This window comes from Dermacentor albipictus, chromosome 6 (genome assembly GCF_038994185.2).
Source record: "Dermacentor albipictus isolate Rhodes 1998 colony chromosome 6, USDA_Dalb.pri_finalv2, whole genome shotgun sequence".
Lineage (NCBI taxonomy): Eukaryota > Metazoa > Arthropoda > Arachnida > Ixodida > Ixodidae > Dermacentor > Dermacentor albipictus.
In genome coordinates, this window is record NC_091826.1 from 84,131,786 (window position 1) to 84,150,676 (window position 18,891).

General features: G+C 48.4%; 1 protein-coding gene across 7 annotated transcripts in view; it reads right to left on the minus strand.

The window, feature by feature from the left end:
- LOC139061257 (calcium-activated chloride channel regulator 1-like) overlaps positions 1-18,891 on the minus strand; it is a 323,451-nt gene that overhangs the window by 120,361 nt on the left and 184,199 nt on the right. For all 7 annotated transcript variants that reach the window (XM_070540974.1, XM_070540969.1, XM_070540970.1 and 4 more), the window contains one exon: positions 13,956-14,063. In XM_070540974.1, the coding sequence (XP_070397075.1) occupies positions 13,956-14,063 (108 nt within the window). The remainder of the gene's footprint in view (positions 1-13,955; positions 14,064-18,891) is intronic.

An 18,891-nucleotide genomic window follows, 5' to 3' on the forward strand; every position in this document is an offset into this window, starting at 1 on the left:
TGGTAACGGATCACGGCGCAACCGTTAAAGAAACACACGTGCTCGCCGCGACACACTGTGAAAAATATATAAAGCTTAAAAAGCATGTTCCGTCATTTCTTCACTCGATGGCGCTAGCTTCATTACGAAAACTGTCCACTTGAAGCGGCGTGAAAACGGAAACATACGAACTATAATACGGCCGCGCACGTGTGTGTCGTCTGGTCGAGCGGCTGGAATATGCCGCGTTTCGTCGCCAGGGCTGCGTGCAACACACACTTTTCGACGCACCGCCTATCCAGAGCTGGTCGCCCATATGCCTATAGCTGCTGTCCTAAGACGGGTCCTTGCCCTCTTTCAGAAATGGGATTATGACTGCTTGCCTCCAGGCTGACGGGATGTAGCTGGCAGAGAATATGGCGTTAAAAAGAGAGAGGAGTGTTTTGTGTGCTTCGGGATGTACGTGTTGAATCATCTCGTAAATTATTCGATTGGTCCCAGGAGCTGATTTATTACAACTATGTAGTGCAGCCTGAAATTCCGCCATATTAAAAGGACGGTTGTAGGATTCATCGCTCTTTCATTTTAGATCCAGAGGCAGTCTCTCAGCTTGTTGCTGGTATCTAAGGAATGCATCGGAGTAATGCAATGAGCTAGAAATGTTTTCAAAATGTGCCCCTAGAGAGTCAGCTTGGTCCTGAAGAGTATTTCCTTGCGTGTTTACTAATGGTAGAGGATGAGTTTGCCGACGTTTGATTTTATTCACTCTCTTCCAGGCTTTTCGTTCGTCAGTATAAAAGTTAATGCTAGAAATATATCTTTTCCAGCTTACCCTTTGGGTACGGCGCCGTGTTTTTCCACCCTCAGAATATTTTCTTGAAAATGATCAAATTCTCCGTAGTTAGAGAGTCTCGAAGGTTGTTCCAAGCTTTTTTTTATTTCTACGCGCTTTATTGCAGTCACCGTTCCACCATGCAACACGTCGCTTATAGGACGATCCATTTGTTACGGGGACACATATTGACGCCAAATCAACTATGAACGCCGTGAAATATGCCGCTGCTTCTTCGATAGAAAGATTACAGATATCATTCCAAGTCAAATGTGTCAGCTCCCTGTATCGTGTCCAGTCGGCACAATCGACTTTCCACCGGGAGATATGTGGAGAGCACTCATCACCTTTTGTTAGTTTTATGACAATGGCGAAATAATGGCTCCCGTAGGAATTCTTAATCACATTACACTCCAGATGCGGCAACAGTAAACTCGAAGCGATGCTTAAATCGATAGATGAAAATGTTTTCTTAGCGACACTGTTAAATGTAGGTTCTTTCCCATTTAGCAAGCAAGCATCTGTAGTGAAGAGGAAGTTTTCAACTAAGCGTCCTCTGGCATCACAAAGACGGCTTCCCCAAAGGGTGTTGTGTGCATTAAAATCTCCAACGACAAAGTAGGGTTGGGGCAGTTCATAGATAAAGGTGTGAAATTCCGTTTTTGAAAGTTGGTAGTTCGGGGGGATGTATGCAGATGTAATTGTAATCAACTTATTAAAAAGTACCGCACGGACTGCAACTGCCTCTAGGGCTGTTTTAAGCTGTAGTTGCCGGCATGCAACACCCTTATCTACTATTATTGCCACACCGCCAGACGAGGCGAGGGCCTCGTTGCGGTCTTTTCGATTAACGGCATACTGCCGGAGAAAGTTCGTGGGTGAAGGATTAAGATGTGTTTCTTGGACACACAGCACCTTTGGACTGTATTTTGCCTATATAAGAGTTCCTTAATCTCGTCTAGGTTGTGGAATAAACCTTTGACGTTCCATTGTATTATCTGAGTATCCATAATGTATGTGTCTTGTGCTGTGTGTCTAAGAAATATAGATTAGATTATCTCACGAGTCCTTTCCAGGCCCCATGAAACGAAATCTCTCTATCTTCCGGACGCGCTCGAGGGAGCTGCGCGGTTCCTTGGGCGTCTGAGATGCCGGATTTGTGCCCTGTTACGAACTTGCACCGCTGCACCACTATTACGACTTTGTGGTCCCGTAGCGCTCGTCACCCGTTTCGTGACAGAGCGTTGGTAGCGAAGACTCCGAGCCAGGCGTCGATGAGAATAACGAAAGGGATTTTATACATTATATACAGGTCATTGTACAGGACAAGATCGGATCGGCACTGGGGCCGAGAGCTCACACAAACGCGACTGTTCCCGCACGACGGCGTCCGGCGAAAACGCGTGACACATCTCACCCCAGTCGGGAGCGACACTCTCTCCCGGTGGGTCGGCGGATCCTGTTTTCGAGGCGGCCTCCTCGCCGCTTTATAATCCCCGAGAACCATTGTCACTCAAACGGCCCAATACAAAGTCAGCACACGACGGTCGTTCGAGGGGTCCAACCAGCGACCGCGCTGGCCACCCGGTTCAAAGTTCGCGCGCGTGGTGACCTCCATGCAAGAGGAGGTGCGGCGCCGGGCTGTCTGGTACTCGCGGACACGTCCAAACATGCGGCTCGCCGAGGCTTCTCCCGCAGGACCCCGCTGCCTGACGGCTCAGCATCTTGACTTGTGAAGGGAGAATTAGGGCGCTCGCAGGATAGATTCTGCATCTTGCAGATTCGGAATCCGGGCTTGTGGTAATGGCACAACAGCATCCCCGCCCTCAGATAAGGCGCCGGGAAGACGAGCTGCCTCCACGTGGCTCGGATGCCAGGCGCGCACGTTCGTCAGGCTCGTCCAAGTTCACGTCCAGTGTCGGGACGCCAGGTAACTTCACGTGCCCAGGTCCGACTCGCCAGGACAGGAGCTCTGCTCACCGCGTCGTCGCCCAGGCACCTTGACCAGGTCCGCTCGGGTCGTTCCTAAGACCTTGCTTCTCGCCACTGGTCCCGCTTGGTCGTTCTGCAGCTTGCAAAACCGACCGGCAAAAGGCAACACCCAACACGAACAAGTGCCCTCTGTTTCCCGTCAAACACCAGACAAGGCCATAATTCAAATCAACCTAACTAAATTGCTATCCCTCTTTTTGCTCCCGCTGCAACAAGAGGCAGGTGTACGATCTAGTACACAAGGCTCAAACAACCAGTTTTCAAATTAACAACGCAAGAAAATAGAAACAATTATTAATCAGCAATAATAATTACAAATAGAATGGTCCCCTTGAAATCACTTGGACCGAAAACATACTTCTGAGGAAGCAAATGAGGTCATTCATTTTTCCCGGCGATATTTTCGCGGAATCCGAAGCTGCTTATATTTGCGACCCTGCTTATCCGTGTAGCGGCGGTACAATAAGCCAGATTCCTTGCCAAATGAAACCCCCTTTTTTTTCACTCCCCGTTTGACGCTCTTCCTCAGATCGGCTAGTGAACAATCTTCCTGTTGTTCGCGAATCCGAGTTTCCCTTTCAACTGCAGCCTGCTCCTGCCAGCTGGCGGAAACCGGAGCGAGTGTGGAGCCCGCGTCGCCTAATTGCGGCGTCGCGTCTATATCGCGGCTAGCACTGTACGCGTCACTCCCACTCACTTCCAGGACCCGCTCGTCTAGGCCAGCGTCCGAGCTCTGCCTCTCCCGTGACTGCTCGCCACTCAAGTTACCCTGATCGGTCCCTGTACCGCACCGCTGTTCGCTCACCGACGCTAAGTCAAGTTCCCTCGACAGCGGGCGCGCTTTGGATCGCGTGGGGGCCATGTACGCCACGTCGGCAAAGAATGATTTGCCCTGATCCCTCAGCAGCTGCTCCGAGCTATTTGAGAAGAGGTAGGAAAATTGCTCCGGGAGGGCGGCTGACACAGCGGCTTCGGTGTTAAGTTTCCCAAACTCTCCTTCAATGATAACCGTTGCGATCGGTAAACAGACACTCTCCTTCTCGGCCACTTGCCGTATCCTAACGCACTCTCCCGTAAAATCACTCGAGGAGACGAAAGACGGGTGAACAACGTCCATAGTTGCTGCAGAGTCCCGCAGTGCTCGGCACTTCTTGCCGTTTACCTTAATTTCCTGCACATAGGGCTCCAATAGACGTATGTTTTTGCGAGTTTCCTGTATCGTTGCAAAAGCAATTCTCTCTGGGCAGCTTGCAGCGATGTGCCCTTGCTTTTTGCAATTGTAGCAGGTTAACGGTTTCCGTTTTTCAAAAGAACGCGTCGTATCGTTTCGCTGTTTCGGACCATCGTCATCATTCTGAGATGCATTCTGTCCTTCCCTTACAGTTTCTTTGGTAAGAGACTCGTCGTCCCGAAACTCGCGACGCGTGATTTCCTTCCGTTCGTCGGGCTTCCCGTAAAACCCATCTCTTCTATCTGCTTTTTCTACACGCACTGCCTTGCTGTGTAAGCTGCGGCGGGTGTAATACTCTTCCGCTAACCCTGCTGCCTTGTTTAGCTTAACCTCCTTTAGCCTATCTTGCAGCCAGAGCCGGACATCCTCATCAATGCAACGGTAGAACTGCTCCAACGCGATGCATTCGACAATTTTGTCGCGGTCGTCGTAAACCTCTTCACCCTTCAGCCATTCCACCAGGTCGGCTTTTAGACGAAACGCGAAGTCAACATTCGACTCCTTACCCTTTTTTGCATACCGGAACCTCTGCCGGAAAGCTTCGGGCGACAATTTGTACTTCCGCAGTAGCGCTTCCTTCACATCACTGTAGCTCTCAAACGCCTCTTTCGATAAGCAAGTTATTACGTCTGATGCCTCCCCAGGAAGCAAGGCTAACAGATTCTGTGCCCAAAGGGATCGCTCAATGCTATTCCGTTCACACACGTGCTCAAATTTCACGAGGTATTTGGCCATATCCTCTCCGACGACAAAGGGTGGAAGTTGATCGCGTATTCTTGGAACATTAGAAGTGAGACTAGGCGCCGGCGAGTTATTTCGGATCTCCAACTCTTTCATTTTAAGCTCGTGCTCACGTCGCTCCCTCTCTCTCCTTTCCTCCTTTTCCTCCTCGCGAAGTTCCTTTTCTCTCCTTTCCTGCTTTTCCTCCTCGCGGCGTTCCTTTTCTCTCCTTTCCTGCTCGCAACGTTCCTTCTCCTCCCTTTCCCGTCGTTCATTTTCCTTCCTCTCCTGCTCGCAACGTTCCTTCTCCTCCCTTTCCCGACGTTCATTGATATCCGCCCAGGCCTCTGCGGCTTCCTCAGCCGTTACGTCCCCAGTCCTCATGACCTCAAGGATCGCATTCTTTCTTTTGGTTGAGCCCAACTCAATGCCCAACTCCTCACAAATTTCGAGAAGTTCCTTCACCTTGTACTTCTCCATCGTTCACACTGTCCTCCTGCTGTTTACCCTTTTTGAATATACCTGCCGTACGCTACTATAACACTACTAGTAAGACATATGCAAGTATTTCACACACTGCCCTGTTTACCCCCTCAGCATCCCCTGGTTTTCAAAACACTCTTACTAGGCTTGAAACACACAAGGTTATCACAATGCAACACCAAATCCTTCCCTAAGCTACTATAACCTGTGTCAGAGAAAGTCTGGTGTTTGAGGTAAACTTCAGGCACTCACCGCGCCGAGGTAGCTGATGCCGGTCAATCCCGTAGCTGCCATCCAGTGTTACGACATCCCACCGCTGCCACCAGTGTTACGAACTTGCACCGCTGCACCACTATTACGACTTTGTGGTCCCGTAGCGCTCGTCACCCGTTTCGTGACAGAGCGTTGGTAGCGAAGACTCCGAGCCAGGCGTCGATGAGAATAACGAAAGGGATTTTATACATTATATACAGGTCATTGTACAGGACAAGATCGGATCGGCACTGGGGCCGAGAGCTCACACAAACGCGACTGTTCCCGCACGACGGCGTCCGGCGAAAACGCGTGACACATCTCACCCCAGTCGGGAGCGACACTCTCTCCCGGTGGGTCGGCGGATCCTGTTTTCGAGGCGGCCTCCTCGCCGCTTTATAATCCCCGAGAACCATTGTCACTCAAACGGCCCAATACAAAGTCAGCACACGACGGTCGTTCGAGGGGTCCAACCAGCGACCGCGCTGGCCACCCGGTTCAAAGTTCGCGCGCGTGGTGACCTCCATGCAAGAGGAGGTGCGGCGCCGGGCTGTCTGGTACTCGCGGACACGTCCAAACATGCGGCTCGCCGAGGCTTCTCCCGCAGGACCCCGCTGCCTGACGGCTCAGCATCTTGACTTGTGAAGGGAGAATTAGGGCGCTCGCAGGATAGATTCTGCATCTTGCAGATTCGGAATCCGGGCTTGTGGTAATGGCACAACAGCCCGTATCCATCACCTCGTCTGAGGGGGTGGATACTGCCTGTGCAGCGGGCACTTTCGCGGGAATGTTGGGCTGATCTGCTTGGGCAGTGGCCGTGGATCCAACATGTCCACGGGTCTGCTGGTCTGCCTTTGCGGGGGCCGGTACAGCGCTGGCTGGTCCAGCTGGGCGGGCTGATGGCGTGACCACCGTCACATTCCGTGTGACTTGGTCGGCCGCCGAAGGATGTAGCGCTGCCCTCCGGCGCACCACATTGGTGTAGGATGGTCTAGATTGATTGGTGGAGAAGCGTTTGCGCGCCTCTTGGAAGGAAAGTTTCATTTTTACTTTGATTTCGATTATTTGTTTGTATTTTTTCCAGAATGGTCAAGAACGAGAGTATGCGGGCTGATCCCCTTCACAGTTACCGCATCGTGTAGTGGTAGTGCAAGTGTCGGGCGAGTGCTCGTTTAATGCACATTTTGCACAAGTAGTGCGCCCTCGGCAGCTTTGCGAAGCGTGCCCAAACCGTCGACACTTCAAGCATCGGCGTGGGTTAGGAATGTATGGCCTTACCCGCAGTTCGCAGAATCTTGTTTCTATTGAGTCTGGCAAGTTGCTAGTTCTAAAGGTGGTGATTATATGCCTGGTTGGTATTTCTTTGTCATCTCGCCTTATTTTTATCCTTCGTACTTTCACGACCTTCTGTTCTTGCCATCATTCTAGTAATTCACTTTCGATAAGTTCGATAAGGTCGTCTTCCGAGATGACATCGCGCACTGTGTTCATCGACCTGTGTGGTCCTACAGAAATGGGAATGTCCCCAAACGCTAAAAGTTTTGAGAGTCTGCCATATTGTAGCTTGTCGCGAACATCTAGTAGAAGATCGCCACTTCCCATCTTCGTTACTTTATAACCTGGGCATATTGCTTCAGTGATAGATTTGGCTACAAGAAATGGTGATATCATTCGGACTGTCTTCGTTTCATGCTGACTGTAGACAACGTGGAAATTAGGAAAGGACACTTTCGGTTGCATGAAAAAGTTGAATTGTTCATCGATGCGCCCCCTATTCAGGGAGCGATCAGGTGATAGGGGAAAAGCTTCAGCCATAAAAAAAAGGGAGAATTCCGCGGCGATGGTGGCCACCCACCACCGAGCCCAACAAGGGGAACCTACAAGATTGGAAGCCTGCAGACGTCAGCCATGCATCGCCACTATAACCTAATATAAAATACCCAAGGTTAGATAATTACACCAGGATAACCCTTGTCGCCCAGAATACAGAAGTGAGGAGAAGTGAAGAAAAATTGGAGGACGCTTAAGCTTCGCCTTCAAGAGTGGGACGCGACAGCGTTCCCGTAAACCCGCCAAGGGGTATAAGACAATGCGCTACGGCACAGCGATCACTTACGATGCGCCCCGCATCGGACTTAGCGCCCACCTATCACGCGGTGAGCGTCGAGCAACGCAGCGATCGGCGCGGCAACGAAACGTGCGCCTGAGCGAACGGAACGAACCAAAGAACTCGGTGTCTCGGAGGGGAAACGATCTACGCCAGCCAAACGTCGTGATCGGCACGGGCAGAGAGACAGATAGTAATCTAAACCGGGAGCACGGCGAAGCGTCGTCAGGGGAGAGGGAGTCCCGCGACGCGCCTGGCAGCGGTCCCAATGCGCGCGCGGCGCGCCTCCTGTCGGGGCAGCGCCGTACATTGAGAGGAGGGGGTCTTCTGTGTTTGCCGCAAGATGGCTCTGCGTGTGCGGAAAGTGCAGAAGAAATGCAGCGGAAACGCACTTCGAAACTCGTGTAATTGTGACTTCTGTACGTTACATGTTCATAATTACCGATATACACCGCAGTATAACTTTACACGGCTCGTTTCGAAGGCAACACCGCATTCACTAGAGGCGCGTTTGCACCGCTTGGAAGCATCGAACTCGTGGCTGAGTGGTAGCGTCTCCGTCTCACACTCCGGAGACCCTGGTTCGATTCCCACCGGGCCAATCTTGGAAGTTGCTTTTTATTTATGAAACGCCTGCCGTGATTTATCGCTCACGGTCAACGCCGCAAACGCCGTCACCGACGCCGACACCGACGACACCGGCTTTTCTGCGACACGAGCTCCTTAACGCTATCGCGTTAAAAGACAGGAAAGGCGAAAAGGCTAGTGAGAAAGACGAAGATTGAAGAGGACAGGAAAAGGCGACTGCCAGTTTCCTCCAGGTGGGTCAGTCTGGAGGTGCCATCTATGTGAAGCCGAGGCCGCAGAGGTGTGATGCCTTCGCCGGGGGGCCTTAACGGTCCGAACACCCAGCATCGGCTCGACCCGCAGGATTCCCCTTTCCCCAGACACGGCTAAGCCGCGCCCGGCTACACACGGGCGGGTCCAGCCCTCGTGTGCTCGGGTACGTGGTGTCGCAACACACCAAACGCCTGCTGACGCAGACGCCCCTGCGGGGAGCATGAATACCTGAATTTCTGGCTGAAACCCCCGCGCCGGTACGTCAGCGGGACGTCAGGGATTCCATAGGACGTTTTCGCACTTGAGCCGCGTTGGCTGAATCATGGTTCCCGAAACTTGCCATGTTTAATATTTGGTTCCTTTAGAACATAATGTAGTGAATCTGTACCGCCATATATAATTAGTGGGCCCTAGAGGATGCCATAACCTCCAAGACGTCACAGCCCCCAGGTGCGGAAACTTAAGTAGGCGTCGCCACCCCCTTTTCCTTCTTGCGCTTTTTCTGGCTTACGAAACGTTTTATCGTTGTAAGAGTGTTGTTTTTCGTGTTGTAGAACGGTAATTTACTGATGCAGACGAAATCATTTTTCACTTTAGTGTCCCTTTAAACATCATAATTCTCGATTTCTCTGTGCAAAACTAAGGCCTAGGTTTGTCGCTGCGCTGCCACAAATATACACAGAGTCCACGTGAGAGAGACGGTGATTACGGAGATGAAGAGGCGCTATTTGCTGCATCAATTATTTATTTATTATTTATTAATTAGTAATGAATAATCATTAATTTGTGAAATTACAAACAAATATTGGAAGACGCTGAAGCTTCGCCTTCAAGAGTGGAACGCGACAGCGTTGTCGCACCCTGTTTGCACGACCCATTCATTCACCAATCATGCGGTGAGCGCCGAACAACGCATCGTTCGGCGCGGCAATGAAACTTGCGCCTGAGCAAGCGGAACGAACCAAGGAACTCTGTGTCTCGGAGGGAGAAACGATCTACGCGCGAGCCAAACGTCGTGATCGGCACGGACAGCCGGGCCACTGCGCCATGAAGGCGGACGCGATCATGGGGCTGACTCCTCGATGGGATCGTCCTCTATCTCGCTTGGGAGCACCACGCGGACGCATGACTCCTCGCCAGCAGCACGGCACACATCGCAGGGGACGCTTTCCCAGTAGACACGCTACGGCGCAGTGATCACGACAGAGGCGGCCCGCATCGGACGCCGCACCTAGGAATCGCGCTGTGAGCGGAAAGAGGAGCCGCGTCGGCTAAACACGAGGGTTCGAGTGACGCACGCTGGAAGTTGGAAGGTTATAGAGCAAAAAAACTTATTGAATGCAACGGTATTGGGGCATCCTCACACCGGTCCCCGCACGGCCTCAATGAGCTCAAACGAGACGAAGGGGAGAAGCGAGCGAGTGGCGCGCTACCAGCCGGGGCAGCGCCATACATTGCGTGGAGGGGTATTCTCTGTTTGCCGCAAGATGGCTCTGCGTGTGCGCCAAGCGCAGAAGAAATGTAACGGAAACCTACTTCACTGCTCGTTTAACTGCGACTTCTGTAATTTATATGCTCACAATTACCGATATTCACCGCAGTATAACTTTCTATGGCACGTTTCTAAGGCAACACCGCATTCAATAGAGGCGTTTTTGTCTCGCTTTGAACCGTCGAACTCATGGCTGAGCGGTAGCGTCTCCATCTCACACTCCCTCACACTCCGGAGACCCTCGCTGTATTCCCACCCAACCCTTCTTGCAAGTTGTTTTTATTTATGAATTGCCTTCTGCCATCTTTCGCTCACGGCCGACGCTGACGACACCGGCTTTTCTGCAACACGAGCTCCTTTACGCTGTCGCGTTAAAATGTCGCACCGAGTACCGGGGGAAGCAAGTCTTAGCACGTTGCGAAAGGTACGAGTGACATCAAGAGAAAAAAAAAGAGAAGAGTCCTGGTGGCAGGCGAAGTGCCAATTAATGGTCTAGAGAATACTAGAGGACGTTGGTGAATCCGGTTGAATTCCAGTGTATATGTGTCATATGACGAGCAAACGATTGCAGTCACCACCCAACATCCGTCCTTTGCAGTGGTATACGCGACCCGCAGTTCATGGTAATAAACGCCTCCTGAATAGCATTCTTCGCAATATTTTCGTCACCGGCCAAAATCGATCACGTATTTCTTAGAGGCAGGCGCCGTGAATTACAACTCCATTGTGACAACTTACAACTTAAAGAACAGGTCACACTTCTGACTCTTGTGATTGTGGGAATACTAATAATATGGGTTCAGTGAAGCACTATTTTAAACAGGCAGTTTGGAGTAGCGTATTTCAGCTTACATACGTAAGAGAGATACGTTACATATGTTAAACGTAAGCAACACTACCGCATGTTACGATGTGCTTCCCTTCAGAACAGAGTTTATTGTACAGGAACGCCAGCGTGATAAGATGTTAGCAGACAGGGTCCCGTCTTGGGTCTCCTGACAAACATATCTAGGTCATCAAAATTCATTAGCAACCACACTCTAAAAACTAGGAAGGGTATCGCAGGAGTGAAGCGGCCGATTTACGCTTCAAAGCGTTGTTTTACTCTCGCAAAATGTCGAAGAGAGGGAAATGCATTGTTCACTTTGTCACCAAGGAGAGAGTGAAATGTGCTTTTCCCTCTCCCCTTCAGAGAGATAGTAGAATGCCCGTTCTACTCTTGCGGCAATAGAGAACAAAACGTAGTGTAATCTTCTGCTTCAAGTGTAGGTGGCTGGCTCCGAACATGGCAATGTATCATTCATGCACGCTGAGCAAAGAACACATCGTTTTGCTTCTACGAGAACAGGGCGCCGCAGTTCAAAGGATCGCGTAGTTGCTCGACCGCGCGCGCGCACGCTCAGGATCGCGGAACAACACAGCACCGGAGAAAGGTGATCCGTCCAGCTAGCAGCAACGAATGCCAGCCAAGGGAGATCGTGTGTCAGCCATCTGGCATCGCCACGAAAACACGGCAGTCATTCGTCATGCCTTGGATATAACAACAAATCCTCCACAGTAAGTGAATTCTAACTTAGGTGCACATTTTCCGTATATGTCATGCCATCGCCAGAAAGCCGTCCCTGCCCTTAGCCGACGCGATTGAAAACGGACTGGGCATACGCGCTGTGTCTCTCGATGTCAATCGAAAAAGCCAGTCGTCGCGATAACTGCATGTGCTTTTATCACTTTGCCATTGTCCGTAAGAGCTTTGAAAATCACAAATGCTGCCAGAACTATGGTATGTTCAATAAGACGCCAGGTGAGAGGACGCTTAAAATGGTTTGTTCACCAGCCCGTGATTCCGAGCCTATGCGGAGCGTGATTAGCGTGCGTTTTGTGTGTTTGAATTTGTTCAGTTTGGCAGTCTACTGTGTACGGAACGCTGTTGAACTAAGGAATCACATAACAGAAGGCGTCATTTTGCTGGCAGCATGCTTTTGTTATAAATAAGCCGCGAGCTTGACGGTGTCTCGTGCAGGGGGAATTTGCGACCACTGAAGTTAGGTGCAGCACCAGTGCTAGTTAGAAACTTTGCCGCAGGCATTCAGCTGCATACTGCAAGAGGTCAATTGGGCGCGTTATCTGTTTAGAACTGTTTAGAGCTGAAGGATTATGTTCTATGCTAGCCTCATTGCCTGCTTTTTTATCATATTATCCGCTGCTTCTGTTAGGGACACTAAGAGTACGAGCTTTTTCCTGGTTCGCCATTCCACACAACATGTCTTTGTGACTATATGTACGTGCAGATGATCCATAGATGAAAAATATTCAGTAAAGTAGAATCACATACAAGATACACTTGGTTGTAGAGACATCTGAAAATGGTTTGGTTGGTTTTCCGATGTTTGCCACGTTAACAATGCACACAAGAGACACCTTTGTTACTAACGATGACTTTTTAAGTATTCACTACTTCGGAGGGACCCAACCCAGACACATTCACTTCATGCACCTTGTGTGCTCCGAAGGGAGTAAAGATCACGCAATCCTCACACCTCATGTCTCTTTAAGCATGAACTAGAAAAGGAGGGCAACGAGGACAGTGCAGGGCAGAAAGTGTCGGCAGTTGAAGCTGACGAGCGTCTAAGAGCACCTCAAAAGTACTGCGAGCAACAAGGCTTGCAAAGTGAAGTGGTTAACTTGCAGAAGTTGGGAAGGAAGCGAACACAATCTACAGTCACTAAAAAGCTGTGAATGTCTTCGTTAAAGGGCCCCTAAACCACCGAGGTTGAAATTTAGTTGCGGTGCTGCAGTTGTACACGATAATGTGACGAACACGTAGCCACGAGAATTTTTCGAAACGGTGCAGTAATAGTGGAGCTACGTGTGTTTGATTATAGAAGCCGCTCATTTTACTCGTTCATCTGGTACAAGCCATCTGGACAGTATCGTCTTTTCCTCACCTAGTACACCTCCAAATTTTACGGACCAGGCCATCATCAACGAGGTCTGTTGCTGCCGCGCAGGCGTGTCGTCCTGCGAGGGGTGGCGCAAATGACTTCGCCAATACAATGGAACTGTATGGTGACTCTAGTTTGAAGAGCCTCATAGGGAGACCCTTCTGTTGGCGTTTCTGTTCTTTGCCCCCATTGGCTGCCCACAATGGCATCGCGAGCAACGCGACGAGGAAGACGGAGTGTGTGTATTTGCTTGCAGGCCTTCCCGGCAGTCGTACACTTTCGTTCGACCAATCGACAGCACCGGAAACTGGTGACATCATCAGAGAAAGCCTGGTGAGGTCAGGACAAACTGGGGGGTGCAGGATAGGCCCAGAGAGGCGCACCGGGTCGTTTTCTTCATATTGTGGTGCTCCCACAGTGCTACGCACTGTGGCGTTATGCATCGTCAATTGTGACAACATTCTGATTTCGATACGCGTGTTTACTTGAAATCTTCAAAAAAAGTCGAGAAGTGGTTTAGGGGCCCTTTAAGCCACCCTGAGCAATTATTCCTTCAGATATATCTAAACATACTTTAGTGATGATGCATAATAAGGTGATCTAGTCTGGCTCCTCAGTGTTTTAAAACTTTTGGTTTCGAGAGATATGTTTACCGTGCTTCTTGAGTATTTCTTCTAATGAGGCTTTACTGTAATGTACACACAATTGTGTAACTCCTCCTGCAAGTATTATTCATTAAGCCTGGTCACTGATGTACAAAGCTTGTCGTTAAGTCTTGATATCCGTACTTTTTAGAGCTGTTTATTAATTCAGGCTGTTCTTATTGGTTCTTCGATGCAGGAGACAACGCCTGCGAAATTATTGGCCCTGATGACGAGAGACCTCAAGGGGTAAACGACATCTCTGTTGCAGAAGTGAGCCCGATACCACCTGAAGTTACCATGACAGATCACACGACAGCAATAGATACAGAGACTGCCCTGTGTACTGCAGCTACAACATTGTACGAGGCAAGTTATATTGGCGCGGAAGCATAACGTGCGTCTGCGAATATTTTTCCTATGCGGCGTAAAGCCTATACTCACATCTATTGGATCAGTGCCGTGATCAGTCCTCAAGGAATCCCCAAGAGACTTGTGCATGCTGATATTCGCGCTGTACCCGTGGTCCTGGAAGCACTTGTTGTTGTCGAGCTGGAAGGTCAACAACGGATCAATAAAGATTTTCACCTTTTCGGAGGAAAAAACGTTTCATTTGAGTAACTCTGCGACTCAAGATTACACCTAAATCACCAAGCGTAATTGCAGGAGCTGCTTATGAAGGAATTAAATATCTCCCACATTTAAGTATTGTGAATCCCTTCTAACGTGATCATGGTTCTACATCCTGAGTCATCATCATCCGCCTGGTTACGCCCACTACAGGGTAAAGGCCTCTCCTATACTTCTCAAACTGCCCAGGTCATGTACTTATTGTGGCCGTGTCATGCCTGCATATTTCTTAATCTCATCCACCCACCTAACTTTCTGCCGCCCCCTGCTACACTTCCCTTCCTTGGGAATCAAGTCCATAACCCTTAATCACCATCGGTTATCTTCCCTCCTCATTACATGTCCGGCCCATACCCATTTCTATTTCTTGATTTCCACTAACATGTCATTCACTCGCGTTTGTTCCCTCACCCAATCTGCTCTTTTCTTATTCCTTAACGGTAAACACATCATTCTTCTTTCCATAGCTCGTTGCGTCGTCCTGAATTTAAGAAGAACCCTTTTCGTAAGCCTCTAGGTTTCTGCCCTGTACGTGAGTAGTGGTAAGACACAGCTGTTATACACTTTTCTCTTGAAGGATAATGGCAACCTGCTGTTCCTGATCTGAGAATCTCTGCCAAACGCACCCCAGCCCATTCTTATTCTTTTGATTATTTCAGTTTCATGATCCGGATGCGCGGTCACTACCTGCCCTAACTAGATGTATTCCCTTACCACTTCCAGTGCCTCACTACCTATCGTAAACTGCCGTTCTCTTCCGAGACTTTAAAACATTACTTTAGTTTTCTGCAGATTCATTTTTAGACCCACCCATCCCCTTTGCCTCTCCAGGTCAGTGAGCATGCATTGCAATTGGTCACCTGAGTTACTAAGCAAGGCAATATTATCAGCGAATTGCAAGTTACTTAGGTATTCTCCATTAACTCGTATCCCCAATTCTTCCCAATCCAGGTCTTTGAATACCTCCTCTAAAAACGCTGTGAATAGCTTTCGAGAGATCGTGATGACGATTGAAGTTTATTGGCGCAAGGGCATTTAAGGCCAAAGAGTGCCATGACATGTGTTTTGTTTTAGTAAAATTGTGAGTTTAGGGCTATGACGTAGAGGCTGTATAGAGGCCTACACGTAAGACAAATCTATAAATACTAGTGACTGCATTCTAAAACACCTAGGAAGATAAATATAAAGCCTTAAATGCACTGGTTATGGGCACGCATAGTACATTATAGCGGATTGTCCGAATCTCTTGCTGCATAATCCTTGCTTACGCAAGAAGTGCAAGAGCTCAGACATATTTAGTGCACTGGGTTGTGCCTCACCTGTGAGGCACAATCTGAAGGTTAGGATGGTATGAGGTGATGTCGAGAAAGCCGACTTCTACAAGATAATTAAGCACTCCTTTATAGTTAAAAATTACATACTCTGATAAGAACATCGAGGGATGGGTGGTATATGGTGTCAGTCGAGTTCCCTAAAATGAGCCAATCGGTGTGGGTGAAGTTCACGACTTTGAATGAGGACATGTAAGATGGTCAGGTTCTCACCGTAGCGTGTGCACGTCGGTGGGTCAGTTGCTGTCAAGAGGTGTTTGTGTGTGCCATAAGTGTGTCCTATTCTGAGTCGTGCCAGGGTGACTTCGGTGTGTCTATCAAGCTTCAGTGGGAAAGGTTTAGTTAATTGCGGTTTAAGCAGGTGCAGCTTATTTTCAACTTCCTTGCCCCATTTCGTTTGCCAATGATTACGGAGCGCCTTTCGTACCAGAGGTTTCATATCCACACCAGGTACCCAGCTTATATGAATTGTATCCTGATGAACCGCTCGTCCATCATTTTTGTCCACCATTTCATTGCCTGCGATTCCAGGGTGGCCTGGCACCCAGCATACAACAAGAGCCAGGTTTTGTTTATACGCTACATCCATGTGTTTAAGGAGCTGGTTAATTACAGGGTTTCGGCTTGCTTTGCCACAGGACAGGGCTGTGACAAGAATCTGTGTATATTATGGACTTTTGCATCTTGTGCTGTACTGTGTACTCAACAGTGATCAGGATGCCGTACGCTTCGGCTGTAAAAATGCTTCTATGGATGTGCAAGGCTTTAGTCTTGGAGAAGTTTGGGCCATGAGCTGCACATGATACCGAAGCTGCAGACTTCGAAGCATCAGTGAAAAATACCGACGATATATACTTCTCTTCAAGGGCCAAGAAATGTTGCTGGATGAGGGAACTTGGACATCCCTTTTTGTTAAGTTCTCTAAAGGACAAGTCACAGGTAACTGTACATTGCTCCCAAGGTGGGATGGGTTCAGCATAGTCGCTTTCCTGCAGATCTGTGAAAACGATTCTGAGTTTTTCCGCAACAGATTTTACTCCTCACGGGAACGGCGGAGCTTGTGAAGGCCTGTTTAAATACAACTGATTTGTGGACTGATCACCTATGAGTGCTTTGCATGGGTGTTCTTTTAGCGACAAGGTTCTTATTGCATAGGTGACTCCCAGATATGTACGCTGATAATCCAGTCGCCACTGATCCGATTCTGCATATAAACTTTGGACGTGGCTTGTACGAAAGGCACCAAGTGGTGGATACCAAGGTGATAGACAGGATCGAGTAGCTTAAGTGTTGTTTTTGAAGCTGACTGGTAAATAATACATCCATAGTCTATGAGCGACAACAGTAGGCTTATAAAAAGAGATAGCAGGCAATACCTATCTGTTCCCCACGACTGGTGAGATAAAATCTTCAAAAGGTTCATGGTTTTAAGACATTTCAGCTTCAACTGTTTTATATGCTGCATGAATTTTAGCTTACTATGGAAGATTACGTCCAGAAATTTTTGTTGTTTTCTAACCACGAGGCTTCTCCCATTCATCGTAATGAATGGGAGGACATATGGTCAGGACATATCTCTCTTCGTCGGGAAAATACCACACAGACAGTCCTCTCTGCACTGAATCGGAACCCGTTTTCGTCGGCCCATGTCGCAAGCCGATTAACACTTAACTGTATCAGGCGTTCAGATATGGACATATTGCAAGATTTAAAACTGACTTGAATGCTATCCACATAGACAGAATAAGACACCATGGGTGGCATGGCAGAGCGGAGAGAGTTTACTTTAATTAGGAAAAGTGTGCAACTTAGCACTCCTCCCTGTGGTACGCCGTTTTCTTGAAGTGCGTGATAGTACATTGCAAATTCTTACGCGGAAATTCCTTTCAGATAGGTAATTTTGCAAGATGTTCAGCATATAACCACAAATTTCATAGGACGACAGGTCTTGCAGAATACCGTATCGCCAGGCAGTATCATATGCCTTCTCAAGATCAAAGAATACAGATAGGCAGTATTGGCTGTGTACAATTACATCACGTATATATGACTCAAGGAGAACAAGATTATCGGTTGTAGACCTTGCTCTTCGGCAGCCAGATTGGTGAGGGTCCAAGATACTATTATATTCTAAAAAGAGCACAAGATGATGGTTAATCATTTTTTCAAATATTTTAAGTAAACAGCTAGTGAGTGCAATTGGTCTGTAATTGTTAACTAAGGTGGGATCTTTGCCGAGTTTCAGTATTGGTACGACTATTGCCTCCTTCCAAGATGAAGGTATATGAGCAGTTGCGAAAATCTTATTGTATAGACCTAAGATGCAGGTTAGGGTCTCTCCAAGCCGATTGTTGTATATTTCATAAGTTATTGTGTCAGACCGTGGAGCCGAACTGCCACAAGAGCTTAGGGCAAGCTTTAGTTCATGTAATGTTAGTGGTTTGTTGTATCCTTCTGATAACGACTTCTTTGGACGCAGATGAACATTTTTAGCTTTTTTTATGGTGTAAGAACTTTACGGTATAATTTTCGGAGCTTGGTACCCTCTGAAAGTGCTCACAAAGAGTGTTTGCTTGATCTATTGTATCGCCACAGCCAGGGATGAGAAGAAAATGATTTGGACATTGTCCTTTTAGTTTACGTACCCTGCTGTATACTTTGCTAACATCTGTGTATGAGTTTATTGATAATACGTAGCCTGTGCAGCTTTCCCTTTTGGATATTCGGCGGATACGGCGACCATTTGTTTTGCACCGCTTAAATTCTATAAGATTTTCTGTAGTTGGGTAGCGCGAAAATCTACTCCATGCTCTGTTCTGGCGTTTCTTTGCGAATTCATAGTCTTTGTTCCAGCACGGTTTGGGACTGACTGTATCTGTGCAGGACTGAAGTGTGCAGTTTTTAGCAGAACAGCGGATATGTATAGTGATGTAGGTGGTCAGTTCCTCTAGACCTAAGTGCTCCACATATTTTAGGGACAGTTTACTTATGTTTCCAAATTTTTACCAGTCTACACTATTAAGTTTCCATTTATGGTGGTAAGCTGGCCCATCGTGCCACTTTGTTGTTTCTAGGAGTGCTGGGAAATGATCGCTCCAATATGGATTACTGATAACTCTCCATTCCAGGTATAAAAAAAGTGATGCTGACCCTATGGCTAAATCTATACATGAATACGTGTTGTGTGTGGAACTGTAAAAGGTTGGATCTGCCTTGTTAAATAGACAGGCTCCAGAAGAAAGAAGGACGCTCTATATTGCCCGTCCTCTCGCATCACATTTTGAGTCAGCCCAGAATGTGCTGTGAGCACTGAAGTCTCCGATAACTATATAGGGTTCGGGAAGCTGGTCAGGTAGTTTTTGAAATTCTGCTGCGTCAAACCGTTCATCAGGCGGTATGTATATAGAGCAAATAGTTAT